Source organism: Calonectris borealis, chromosome 1, assembly GCF_964195595.1.
Source record: "Calonectris borealis chromosome 1, bCalBor7.hap1.2, whole genome shotgun sequence".
Taxonomy (NCBI): Eukaryota; Metazoa; Chordata; class Aves; order Procellariiformes; family Procellariidae; genus Calonectris; species Calonectris borealis.
Window position 1 is genome coordinate 33,369,964 of NC_134312.1, and position 13,440 is coordinate 33,383,403.

General features: G+C 44.3%; 1 protein-coding gene and 1 long non-coding RNA gene across 3 annotated transcripts in view; one reads left to right on the plus strand and one right to left on the minus strand.

Moving 5' to 3' along the window:
- YAF2 (YY1 associated factor 2) overlaps window positions 1–1,139 on the minus strand; it is a 35,930-nt gene extending 34,791 nt beyond the window's left edge. Inside the window, exons 1-2 of one of the 2 annotated variants that reach the window (XM_075147929.1) lie at window positions 862–1,139; window positions 568–693 (exon numbers count right to left, since the gene is read on the minus strand). In XM_075147929.1, coding sequence (XP_075004030.1) covers window positions 568–693; window positions 862–887 — 152 coding nt within the window. In that variant the 5' untranslated portion in view covers window positions 888–1,139. Of the gene's footprint in view, window positions 1–567; window positions 694–861 lie in introns of those variants that run through there. The other variant, XM_075147936.1, reaches the window with a different exon arrangement.
- A 488-nt stretch (window positions 1,140–1,627) lies between these two features.
- Window positions 1,628–10,030, plus strand: LOC142081254 (uncharacterized). Its single transcript, XR_012673298.1, has 2 exons — window positions 1,628–4,041; window positions 7,433–10,030. It is a non-coding gene; the product is annotated as an uncharacterized LOC142081254 (long non-coding RNA).
- The last annotated feature ends 3,410 nt before the right edge of the window (window positions 10,031–13,440 follow it).

The window sequence follows — 13,440 nt, forward strand, 5'->3', positions numbered from 1 at the left end:
GCAATTCAGCTAACGAACAATTCCTCCCTAAACAGCGAAGGGTTATTATCCACCCCTACAGCCCTGGAAACCTGCACGGTGATGCTCTGTGATGAAAAGCAAATTAAAAAAATAATAATAACAAAAAAAAAGGGGGGTTATTTATGAGACAAAGTTAAACTCATAGAAAAAATGAGTTTAAAAGAAAACAAACAAACAAACAAACATTAAAGGGTGAGTGTCTTAGCAGGCACGCCCCAGGGGATGGCTCTTCTTCATGCAAGGGGCACGGCCTCTCCGGGGTTAGGCTGTGCAGGCAATTATGCCCTTCCTGGTATTTATTCTATCTGTTTCCACACACGCCGGCGCACCGCTCCTCGGCTTGGGTCACGTTTACCGGGGAGCCCCGAGCCGGGGGGGGGGACCGCCCCGGACCGGGGGGAGACCCCCCGGCCCGGGGCTCCCCGGTGAACGTGACCCGATTCCTGTCACAGCCGCCCTCCCTCACACCCCGGGGCGGCGGGAGGCCGCCCAACGGCTCCCCCTCCCCCGCCCCCGCTTCCCCATCAGCCGCCGCCGGCGACCCACCGTGTGGAGGTGCCCTTCCTCACGTCGCACATCATGCACTTGAAGGCCTCGGCGCTGTTGCGGAAGGTGCAGACGCTGCAGTCCCAGTAGCCCTCGTCCGAGGAGGGTTTCGGCTGCCGCTTCGGCCTGCGGAGACACACGCGCGCCAGGGGCAACACCGGGCGCGACGCCCTCACGCCGCCGCCTCCCCCCCCGGGGTCGCCCCGCCGGCCGCCATCGCCGCCGGCTCCGCGCACCCGGCCGCCGCGGAGAGGGCCCGGGGAAAGGAGGCGCCGCCGCCGCCGCTGCCCCTACCTGGTCGGGCTCTTCTTGTCTCCCATGCCGGCTCCAGACGCGTCCCCGGCCCGGCCCCGGCGCGGCCCTTTGTGTGTTTGTCAATAAGGAGGAGCACGGGGGGTCTCTCGCCTCTAACGGGGACCCGGGGAGGAGGAGCCGCCGCCGCAACCTCCAGCTGTCGGGGAAACTCCTGCCGCCGCCGCCGCTGCCCCCTCCCCCCTCACGTGTCCCCCCGCCGCCAACCAGCGGCCGCCCGCAGGCCGCGGCGCCCGGCGGGCCGCGCACGGCGGCAGGTTCGCAACCGCCGGCGGCTCGGGCGCTGCGAGCCGGGCGGCGGCGGGGCCGGGGCGCCGCGGGGGCTGCTGGGGGCGGCGGGAGGGGCGGGGAGGGGCGGGGGGAGCCGCGGCGTGGCGGCGGGCCCGGCGCTGAGGGGGGCGGCGCGGCGGCGGGAGGGGGCCGGCGCCGAAGGGCGGCCCCGGCGGCGGTTGAGCGTGCGGGCGCCCCGCGGCCATTGTCCCGCCGGGGAGCGGGGACGGGCCGCCCCGGGGGCCATGGCGGCCTTCCGCCCGCCGCGGCGGCGCCCGGGTAGGCCGGGCGGGGTGAGGGACCGGGGGGGAAGGTGGGGGTTGTGCGGGGCCCGGCGGGGAGGAGCTGCCCCGCGGCTCCCCGCCCGGGCGGAGCCGGCGGCCGGGGCGCGTCTGGGAGGCCGCGGCCGAGGCAGGCCGCGGGGAGCCGGCGGCCCCGCTGCGCGACCCTCAGCCGGAGCGGCCCGGGCGGTGGGGGCCGGGGGCCCGCCGGGCGGCGAGGGTAGAGCCGCGGAACCGGCGGAGGGGCTGTCCCCGGCGGGGCGGCGTGAGGCGGTGCTGGGCAAAACGGGCTGACCGGGAGTACGAGTGATTTAAACTGGCCTGCACGGCGCTCCCGTGGAAAACTGCTTTTCTTCTGTTCTCACCCGGTATTGCTTACAGTAGCGTCTAGATTGCCTTGTTCTCCTTCCCAAAGAAATTGCTCCAGGCCGTGCTTTACAGCAAGGAAGAAACGGGGGAAAAAACTGAATACGAGGTTCTGCTTAGAAGCCCTGGTCTAAACCAGCCCGTTAGCCTGAGGCGGGTGGAGAACCTGATGGGTACCGACACAAAACCAGGAGAGCGCGGTGGTACCTAGTACCCGTGTGCCGCGCAGTGCTTGTGCACTTAAAAGCTGGCAAGTACAACGTGGTTCGCACGCAGCGTAGCAACGTTAAACAAAACACTGGTGTTTATTACCTGTATTATTTTAGTGCACAAGAGCCCCAGTCACAGACTAGGATGCCATTTTGCAAGATGCTGTACAAACAGAACAAAGAGCACATGTCCTAAGTACGTAACAAAAGACGGCAGTTAGACACAGGTAGATGGCAGAGTGCAAGCAGACAGTGAGGTGATACTGGTCAGCATCGTAGTGGTCAAAGCTGGTTTTGCTGCATTGTCTTTGTCAAGAAACAACGGAATTTCAAGAACTAAATATGCCTAAGGAGAGCTTTACCCAAGTGTGTGGAAAAGCATAACTGAACATAACTTAATTTTTCTTTGAAAATTAAGCAAGTGGGCAATGGAGAAGCTTTCTGATTCTGAAGGCAAAGGTGTCAAAAAGAATTTGGGTTAGAATACTGGGGTATGCTGACAAAAAGGAAAATGTAAGTAAAGTGCTTGATGTTGTCTTAGGGAAGCAATGAAAGACCCATCAATTGGGACATTACATTTATGTAAAAGTACTAATACTTTTAAAAGATTCACAATTTTCTGCATCTCTCTAGCAGTCCTGTACACCAGCAATTTGAAGCCAGTGTAGTATTTCCCACTTGTGGTTGGCCATTTATCCTAATTCCCTTCTGCATTCACGTCCTGCTTCCAGTATTGTAATTTTCTCTGCTTTCTGGTTTTTTTTCCATATTTGCCTTGCCTTTTCCTTTCTTCTTCTATTGCAATTTCTTTCTTTCTTCTCTTTTTATGCTTCTCATAAAGCCTTCTGTAAATTATGAATAAAATGTATGGATTGCACATCTGAGGATGGGCCGCGCCAGGCACAGACAGCTGGCCTGGGTTCGTTTATATTTAGTTAGACATCTACATGAACTAGGTGCCCAGACCCAAGCCCCAGCAGGGAGAAAAAAGCTCCTGCTGAAGGTGATTGATCTGATGCTAAGACAGATTTTCTCATCTATGGGGACCATTTCTCTCCATTGACTATAACGAGAGCTTTGCACCAGTAGTTCAGAAGTGGACATCTACCCTTTAAAATTACAGAATTATATGAGGTGACTCACCTGTGCTTGAACCTCATGCTACGTAAAAATCTCTAGACAGGAAGCAGTGGAGAAACCTGTCTCCTTGTGCCCTTTTCCATAGTGCACTCCCTCTACTATATAAACAAACTTATTCTTTCCCCACTTTCAGAAAGCAATTATTTTGAAACAACCTCTTTCTCTTGACCTTTCCTCTGCTGCAGCCTACTTTTTCCATACCAATCGTGAGAAACAAAACAGAACTTCCACTGATGGTTACAAAACGCTGGGATATATTGTAATCCCACAGGAACCATTCTTGGAGAGAACCGTTCCTAATCAGCTGGGGGAATCGCAACTGCCAGCCATAAATGTTATCCCTAACAGCCGAGTAATCTTTCTGGTGGTTGTGTTCCAGACCTTCTGCTGCATGGCCATTGCCCAAACCACTGTGCTTAAAGAGCACAATGTTTTCCCAGCAGCGTTGGGCCTATTTCCAACTGAACTCCAAACTAATCCTGATTTTGGGAACTGAAAGGTGATTCGGATGGTGCATTCAAAAATTCAAGTGGATGGGTCATGGTGCCCTCCCTGTGGTGCCACCCGTGGTGCCCATGGGTCTGTGCAAGGATGGGTCTCATTCTTGAGTAACATTGAAGAGGCAAGAAAGGCCATTTTCTTCACACCTTGTTCTGTCCTCAAATAGGAGCACAAGAGAACGCCAATGAAAGCACCGAGCCGTCCCATGTCATCTCTGCAACTGAAACGGTGGTGGTTTGTCACAGGACCGAGGGCAAGGAGCCTGGATAGTTCAATTCACAAGAGGTTGTGACGAAAGCCAGACTAAGCAACTCCAAGCAAATGCTGAACTTAGGCCAGTAACAGGACATTACCCTAGGATGGACAAAAATGTACCACATTGCTGACAAGTCGGGGTGAGTGTACCCGTGTTCCTTGGAGAACTGTGTTTCTTCCCTGAAAAGTACTGACTTTTGTCCATTTATGGAATCATGTTTCATTTCTGAAATAGACTGTTTAAGCCAATGATTCCATTTTCAGGAAAGTGTCTTTTAGCAGCAATGCAGGAAAGCCCATGGAAGAGGTGTGCGTAATAGTCAAATGCTTAATCAAGAGATTTAGGAGGACTTTGCTACAAACTGACATAGTTGGGAATTCCATAGCCAGACATTTTGTCATCCAGTGATACCCATGTGAACTGAGAAAACTCATCTGTCTTCTGCTAAATATTTGTATGGCACATGACCTAGATAGTTTGAATGACAAAATTGATGGCATCAGTATTGGCAGTCTTTAAAAAAATGTTTCAGGGAAAGAAAGGGGATGAATGAACCTTCATTTTGAATTTCCTTATTTTTAAGTTTGATTTCATCTAGAAGTACAGTTGTTCCGGAATAGTTATTTGCACCCTATTTTAATTCAGCTGAGCTGAAGTAAACACATCTTTAAGACAGAAGGGATGGGCAATATATTTGTCTCTTTGTACATCAGGCATTCACTCTCTAGCTAGTGTTTGGTCTCCTATTATCTTAAAATTGATGTTTTTATAGCATTGTACTAGGGAAATGCTCACGGTATGATTATGATATTGAATATGATATTATGCTGATAGCTTTGTGGAATTTAAAGATCTAATAATATTTTCAACATCTTATGATATAAATGTTCTGGCATGCATGACTTGTCAGTTAAAAGTTTATTCATATTAAAGAGGATGTGAAAGGGGATGGTAGCAATTTCTAAGTATCTTTTTGTGTGGAAATACTTGCTGCAGAGAAAATTACAGTTGTTCCTGAAGAAAGTGTTCACATATGAGGTTATTTAAGAATAGGCTGTTGCTGTGTAAATCCATATGAAGACTTGCCATTTAGTCAGTACTTGAACCATTGTTGCGCACATCAAACCTATGCCAGTTGCTGCATTACCAGCATCTTGAGCAATTAAGTAATCATTTCATCAATGCTTGAGTTTAAAAAGCTGTCCATAAAGACGATTATCATTATAGTGTAGATAAACCACCTTTTAATCCCTATTTATAAAAAGGAAAACTACATAAGTGTAAAATTGCATTGGAACAAATGCACGTTATTCCAGCACAGTATATCTGTTTTGCTTGGGTTGCACTATTATAATAAAATCAACACAATTAAATCAATTCATGGGAATTTGTCTGGTGAGTTTTTTTAACACGCTTGGTATAATGAGGCCCGAATCCTGTCTGGGATTCCATATGCTACTGCACTGAAAAAAAAAAAAAATCAGAGCTTTTGAAAAGCGAAAGGTACTTGCAGACCCTATAGTAAAGATACTAAGATTGGTGGCAGGGGAAATGCCCCTCCAGCGTGTGTTTGCTCAGCCTTGGGGTCAGCCCAAACTATCAAAAAAGCATCAGCGGCTCCACTTCTCTTATTAGTGTGTGGAGGCAGGAGAGTGAGATTCTGCTTTAGAAAGGGCTGGGGCAGAGAGGGACCACATCTAGAGTACGTCATAACTTCAGAGAGCCTAACACATGTTTTAAAAGAGTTTGCACTTACTTGTGTGTACAAGCCTGACCTAAACACATTACATAATTTTTAGGGAACTACTGCATTCATGAGACTTGGTTCACCACCATATCCTTCAGGTTTCACAGTTAGAATGGCCCAGACATCAGCAGGGATATGCTGTCATGAACCTGGAGTAACACGGCGGTGAATAAGTCCAGGAGTCTTTCTAGGGCCATAATTTGACTGTATGTTTGTGAGAATTTGGCTCCAACAAGGCAAAGAGTATTGTACACAGAATGCTCATAGGTTATAGTGCGGCAGCAGTATATAGTTGTCTGTGTAGGTGATCATTAGATCAAGTAAATTTTGACCATAGTGGTTATTTTTTATGTTTGCCCTCTGTGTACTGGAATGAAATTATCAAACCACTTAATTTCAGGTGCTTGGTAATTATCAATTATTTCAGTTACTGCCTACTTCTCATTCACTCTACTGGTTTGGGCCCAGCCTTTATCTTTGCAGATTTTGTAGTGAATTTAAAAGATGACAAATGTCCAGCTCTATAGTCTCTGTAAGTCCTCTACTTCATCACAGAAAACTCTTAAAGTAGAAGTTTCCCTACTTTTTCCATTCAGCCTTTCTCAGAGGTAATCTGAGGTGTGAAGGATCACTGCTAGGAATAAAAGAACATTCTCAACGCTCATTAAATATTTCTGGTCCTTTGGCTGAGATTCCCAGACATGGTGGTGCACATGACAGTCTTTTAGACTGAAGATGGTAATTCATTTCAGATAGGTCACTAAGGATTGTTAATAAATAATACCAACACTTAATTCTTCTATCATACCTCTCACAGGAGAGCTGTGCTAAAAACTGCCTGTGAATGCTAGATTGAAGGTATGTCAGGCGTTGGCTTCACACACCGGAAGGGTGTTTACACAACCTATGTCTGAACTTGAGGAGCCAGTGCAAGTTTCCCTCCTAACAAATGGTGAAAGATTGGCTTCTCCAGGGCAAATGGTTCAAAGTGGTAAAGCTGCGCTCTTGCGCTGAACCATCTACAAAGGGAATGGAAGGAGACAAGGCTCACTAGCCTCTGTGAATTTGGGTCTCTAGTGTTAAAGGAACTGGAATGAAGCTGCCGTTATCAACTATTTAAATTTGGGGCTAAATCTTTCCCTGGCTGCTCCCATCAGGGTGAATTGAGGTAGTGTCCAGTACTTCCTCTGCCAAGGGGGATTCATTTGGGCAAAGCCAGAACCCCCTGAGGAGGAATGGGCATGCATTGCAGAGGCTCCTTTAAACAGAAACAATCTCTGTCTTCAGCTGCCAGTTCTTGCTGACATCAGCGTAAGATCTAGCTGGTTACAGGGATGAACACATACATACCTTGATTAGCAAGCCAGGCTCCCTCGGGGCTATAGGAGAGAAAAAAATAGCCCATGCTTAATGCTATCTGTTCAGGTTTGCTCCCTGATTTCATCATCTGCCTTTATCCCTCCTGTTTTGCTCCCTCTTTGCCTCTCTGCTATTTGTCATCTTCCTGGTTGTTTTTTTTTCCCTTTTCCTTCTCCTCTTTATGTGTTCCTTCATCCTCCTTCCTGTTTTCTTTTCCTCCTTGTCCTTACATCTGAGATTTGTCTTTCTAGCTGGTCTTCTGTACTGCTAATTCTGCCTGCTCCATCCTCCAAGTTCCCTTTCTGTCATGTCTCACTCTTCTCTTGCTTGCTTTTCACCTTCACTGATGCTCTCTCTTTTAGGAGTTGTTTTAAAGCATTAAAATCTGGCCAGAGGTTGAGTTTCCTATTTTTGTGTCGTGCAGGTGGCAGGCTTCCAGTGGAAATAGTGCCAAAGGAAGAACAGCAGCCCAGAGGAGATTTCACACTTTACAGCAATGTTTAAAGCATTCTGAATCTGATTAGGGGATATGGCTGAAAGTCACATAGCCTCCTGGTCCTACACAGCATTTTTTAAGAGCTGTCAGAGCAAAAAATGAAATACTGGAACTAAAGCCCCTAAGCAAGTTCCAGCTCCAGTTCAGTACTCCGACGTAGTGTCAGTCAGCACGCAAACACCTACTGCAACGGCTAGATTCACAAGTGCCATAAGCCACCTTTGGATCAAAAGCGCCATTCAATTTTTCTCACTGTAAATCTCTTTTATAAATTCCTCCAGATTTACTGCAATCAGAATTTGACTTACAGGCATTATCTCTGACAAACGAAGGGGAAAGGGTGAATGTGTGGCACTGTGGCATCAGGAGGAAAAAAGGATATTGCAGATGTACTGTTTTTTTCAGATGTAATAGGAGTAGTGAATGAACAAACCAACCTTCTGTCATTAAAAAACGTACAAAGATGATGAGTCCTTAAGAAGAATGCCTTCTCTGTGTAATAAAAAGCATATTTCACTGCTCATAGCTATATATATGCACATACACACACAGAGACATGGGTACATAAATATTCAAAACAGTTGCAAATTAGCCTTTAAAGGTATTCCATACCAGCTCACTACATTTTGATTATGAAATACTCTGAGGTAAGAGATCTCCATGAGAAACCTCTTGAGTCCCCTCTTCCCAATTTCCACACTATTCTAGGTAAGGAAAAGAAAGATGGATTTAATAAAGGTGCAGCATGCAGGAGTGCTGGTAAGAGATCTCACAATTTTTTTTTGGCTTGGAATCACTGGCTTTGTCTCAGTTTGGCAAAAGATTATATCTTCATGACATAATCCATGTCAGTATCCTCTACCTCTAGCCCGAGTGTTACACTTTCCGTTTTTCCTTTTTTTTTTTCTCCTTTTGATAAAATGAAAATAAAATACAGCATCTAAACAACAAAAAGGAACAAAAAAGCACGGGGATCAGATCCAGCTAATAGAACACATCACTGTGTGGGTTCAGAATCAAGGCCAGGCGAGGAAGCCTCTCCCTTGAGGAGAAGACAATTTCCTTGCCACTGTGCTAAGGTTATTGCAATCCCTAAATAACCATGCACTGCATCTTACCACCCCTTCGTCTCTCTCCCCTTTGTCGTTTTGGCTGGACTTGTATTGCTGCCAAGTGCAGGGCTGGACTGTGTAGAGACTCAATATTCGGTAGAAGCTCTTTACAGAGCTTCTTTTTCAAAATAAATAAATATAAACATGAGAGAGAGAAAGAGTAACGAAGCTCTTTAATTAAAGTGGAGTGTACCCTCAGGCTTTGCCTGTAGGTTCAGAGCACTGTCTGTAGCGAGCCCATTGCACTGACAGGTGGTCTGGGGCTGGGAGAAGCAGAAATCTCACAGAGGAACCTGTCAGTCAACATGGATCGGCGTTGCTTCCTCCTGTTAGGTAATTGCTCAAGTAGAAGACTCTGCAAATTGTTCAGGATTCAGGAAGAACTGTTCAAATAAAAGCCTATGTAATCTTGCAGCGCTGCTATTTTTAAGATGATGTAAATCCTTAAAAAAAGCGTCCTGGAAAAAAATATTGCAATTATCAAGATGATCGTCACAGATCACCATTGCTGGAAGTTGAACACTGAGGTCAGACGACTTCTTTGCGAAGCAGCTGCACCGCACGGTCTCACTGGTGTCTAGCCTGCAAATGACCAGGGAGGCTGTACGGCTAACGCCGCAAAGGCACACTGCTGATGCAAAAGCTCTGCTCTCAAGCTAAACTGCTGCTCTCTGGCTGCTAAAAAGGAAAAGGAAATGTAGTTACACAAAAGGGAGTTTGAAAAATTACAAATTTTGCTGCTTAATTCTGCATTGGAGTTATCATCGTCTGTAGCCATTACGTGCATTTGACTAACCCTCAGAATGCTCTCTTGCAGCCTTGCAAAGAAACCTTCAAAGAAACCCTGGGATCAAGGCAGTGTAAGCACAAGCTTTAAGTCAGCTTTGCGTGACAGCTTCTGATTTATGCTTTCAAACGGACTCACAGATCTCTGCCTCAGTTTGTTAGTTACCACTTGCAAAATACATAAGGGCATGCAGTGCCTTAATATACCTCTCCCAGAAGAATAAAATCTTTATACATACTCTATTAAATTAGATGGTTCGGAGAAGAATTACATTTTCTTGAAGACTGGATTTATGAAAAGACTGTCTAGAAGCTTCTATTTTTAACTAATTGCAAATTCTGTAGCATTCTAGACAACTTTAATGTCCAAATTTGTCCTCACTAAGTCTATTTAACTACTACCATTTTCATGTAAACATTGATAAATATTGCTAAGAATGAAGTGTTGAATGTCTTTTTTATGATACCAGTAGAACATACAGTAAAGGCTTTACCATTTCCCATATCCTTGGGGAAGTACTTAAGCAGATAAAGTAATAAATAATGTGAGTTCCTAGCTTATATAGTAACAACAGAATATTTGTTAGCTGTACATGTAAGAAGATTTCAAATAAATTCAGTAGTTCTATCTGTAGTTCAATTCTTTGAAAGAAAAAAAAAATCCTATAATTGGATTTATTTGTTGGAAAAAAGCTATTTCACAGTTAAGAAGGGAGACATGTAGCAGAAACTCTTTAGCCACGTCTCTCATTAACATGCAGTAAAATGAGCTAGATACTCTGCCTGGGTTAACCAACATACCTTTATGCAAGCTGTTTGACCTGTGCACTTAACTCCAGATAAGAATCTGTCCCTGCCTAACTAGACGTAGAAGATAACAACTGTGTAGCAGACATAGGAAAAAAGCACCTCAACAAGACAGTGGCAGGAAATGATTGATTGACTTTGTGTTCGTTTGGTAACCTCAGGGGGTCAAATACGAGAGAGGTCGTGGAGTTTCTAAGTCTAAAAAGCGCACATATTCTAAGAGCTGTGTTCTGTCTTCTAATTAGGAGTTTGACTGGGAATCTAGCCAGAATAGCACTGCAATAGCACCTGACAGATAAAATTAAAGCATGAATCATAATCTCTCTGGTCTGCCAGACTGAGCTTTATTCAAGTTGTAGCTTTAAGATAGATTACAGTTTATAATTTGATGGCATGTCCAAAAGCTAACTATCCCTTAATTTCAGTGTTGTGGGAAGGTTGTGTATTTGCGCTGGGGTATAAACTTGCGTTTGTGTGATGAGAATTGAGTGAAGGGAGTTCAAAATCATAATGGTTTCTGTTGTTTAAATTTAAATGAAATACCAGCTGGACATTTGCCAGGGAAAGTTATCATTTGGACAGAGCAGAACACTCAAGTATATTGAGCGAGCTCTTTGGATTAGTCTAAAAGAATAAAGGGCATCGTAACACTCTTACAAGGCAGGGAAAATGTGGAATGCTTCAAAAGCAAGCATTCGAAATAGCATTGATAATAAATGATTTAAATGGAATTTGGAATATGGAATTCTTGATGTTTGAAACCTTTTTCTTAGATATGAGAAAGGGAGGCAGACTAGACCTGGAAGAAAGCCTATTATAGGGTAGAAGGGTATTATTTTCATTATTGATAGGCTAATCTTCCAAACCAAATCTACTTAATCTATAATCTTTGAAGCTATAGAATTGGTTGGGTACCACAGTAAGTATCATACTTCTAATTTTCATTTTAGATGCTGTAACAATCAAAGGATAATATAGCTTCAAAGAGTATTACGACATAGTTTGAAGTTCAATTTATCGTGCTGGTAATGGACCAACCAGTGGGATTTTTTAGTTGGCTTGACCGGGGCAGGGGATGGACATACAGAAGTCTTCAATCATCAGGTTACCTTGATATGCATGACTAATTGGTCATCTGAATATAGGGCTAGGTAAACTAAACACTTTGTAATTGACAGCAAACTGCCTGCTTTATCTACACCAATAAAAAAGACTAATGCAATCTAAGAGTTTTTCTCTTTGTGCCTAGATATGCAGCAGATTTGTATCTCTTAACAAGTGTTGTAATCCATAGATCAAAGGATAAAATAGTATAGAAATAAAACAAACAATTCAATTCATAATTCAAAGCATTCTTACATTTGAAATCTCAACTTAGAAAAGTAAAATAGCTAGCAGACATCTGTGCAGGAATACATATTTACTGGTAGTATCTTTGGTAGTGTCCACTCAGGACCTGACATTCAGTTCATCAGTTGCAGGTATGACCAAATCTGTGAAAAAGGGATCTAGATTTTGATGCGAGTAGCCATCACTAGATGCAGTTCATATCTTTTCTGGGAGTCCTTTCAGTTAAATTAGTGATATGCTTTCTCAATATCGACTCCAATTTAATATTAATCTTTGGCTGAGAATTTCTTTAAAAGGTTTTTACGTAAGAACATTTAACAAGAAAACCCAGGAAGAAACCCAATAAAAAGACACAAGAACAGTATAGCATAATATCTGCCGTAAACTAAAGATATATGTGAAGAATCTTGGCTCAGCTGAAAACGTTATCTGAAGTTTTGAGACAGATTCATCAGTAGGCACTAGTTGCTTTGTGCTGCTACATGGCAAGGCAAAGCAAACAAAATACAGTCATAAACTAGGCCAGGTCTACAGCTGCTTTGCATTACTGGGGGAACTAACACCAGCCAAAGAGACCTTATAAGCCTGATCATTAATTGACTAGCGGTCAGGCACAGAGATCCTTTACAGGAGTGACATTGGGGACCGGGTGGTAATTGTGCGCGCTGTCAGGGAGAAATATTAACAGATGAGGCCAGTGTCCCTGACTGATTTTCCCCAATTAAACTGACTCATGCAAATCAGTGAGCGAGCAAGGATGATGCTTGGCTTTGTTATCTCCCGTGTTATATATTGAGGTATAGAACTGCACCTGCTTATCGCCTACAGCAGTTTCTATACGAGTCGTTAATAACATACTGTCAATGTACATCCTCCAGCTGAAGCCTACATCTGAGATTTCAGTAACTTTGACTCTACGGAAAGTTTGAATGCTCCTATGTTTTCGCATTATTGAACAGAGATGTGGGATAAAAGACTGGCAAATGGCAAATTTCTAAAGTGACTGGGTTTTTTTTTGTTTTAATTTTTAAGTTAAAAATTAATTGAAACATTTTATCTGTAAATTGTCACAAAAAGTGCTATATCCAAAGCATAGGTGATGCATCCTATGAGATCCATAGCCTAGGTGATGCATCCTAAAATCCTTACAAAGGGATCTTGAACTTTGATGTGTACAAAGCAAAGAAGTTTTGAGTATTGAACCATTCACTCGGATCTCTATAAGAAGACAAATACCACAAACACACCAGTACTCTATGTTCCTCACAGTACATTCAAGGTCTGGAAACACGACCAAAAAAAAAAATCACCTATGGTGGTGATATTACAGATTATATAAGCTTTCTCTGATGTTCAGAAGGTATAGAAAGGGTTGGCGTAGTAGGCATAGTCAGAATGATCTCTCACAGCATGCTGCCACTTCAGTTTGAAGTCCTCAGTAAAGAGCTTGGAAGAATTATTTCTGGCCAGTCCAATCATAGTGTCTTAGATGTGCTGATGAATGGTGTTGCTATACAAAACCTCCAGGTTCAGAAGCAACCTTGAAACGTCTGTTTCCAGTGCTATCAAAGATGGGAAGTATTGTAAAGCTAATGTTACCCATATAAAGATGAACAGCAGGAACGTCAGCGATGATACGAGTGTGCTGCGCTGTACCTGGACAGTGGGAAAGCCGGGGAGTTAAAAGCAAGAGACAGTCAGTTCCAGAAGATGGTCTGGGTGAAATTTTTCTTTTATTGTCTGCTGTTTTATTTCATTTTTAATTGGCGAGGAAGAGGGGTCATATTCTGATACCAGGAGCCTTCCAAAAGTCAAGAAATGTCATACACAAAGTAAGTCAGTGTATTTTTTTTATTTTCTTGGAAAATCTATCACTTACTA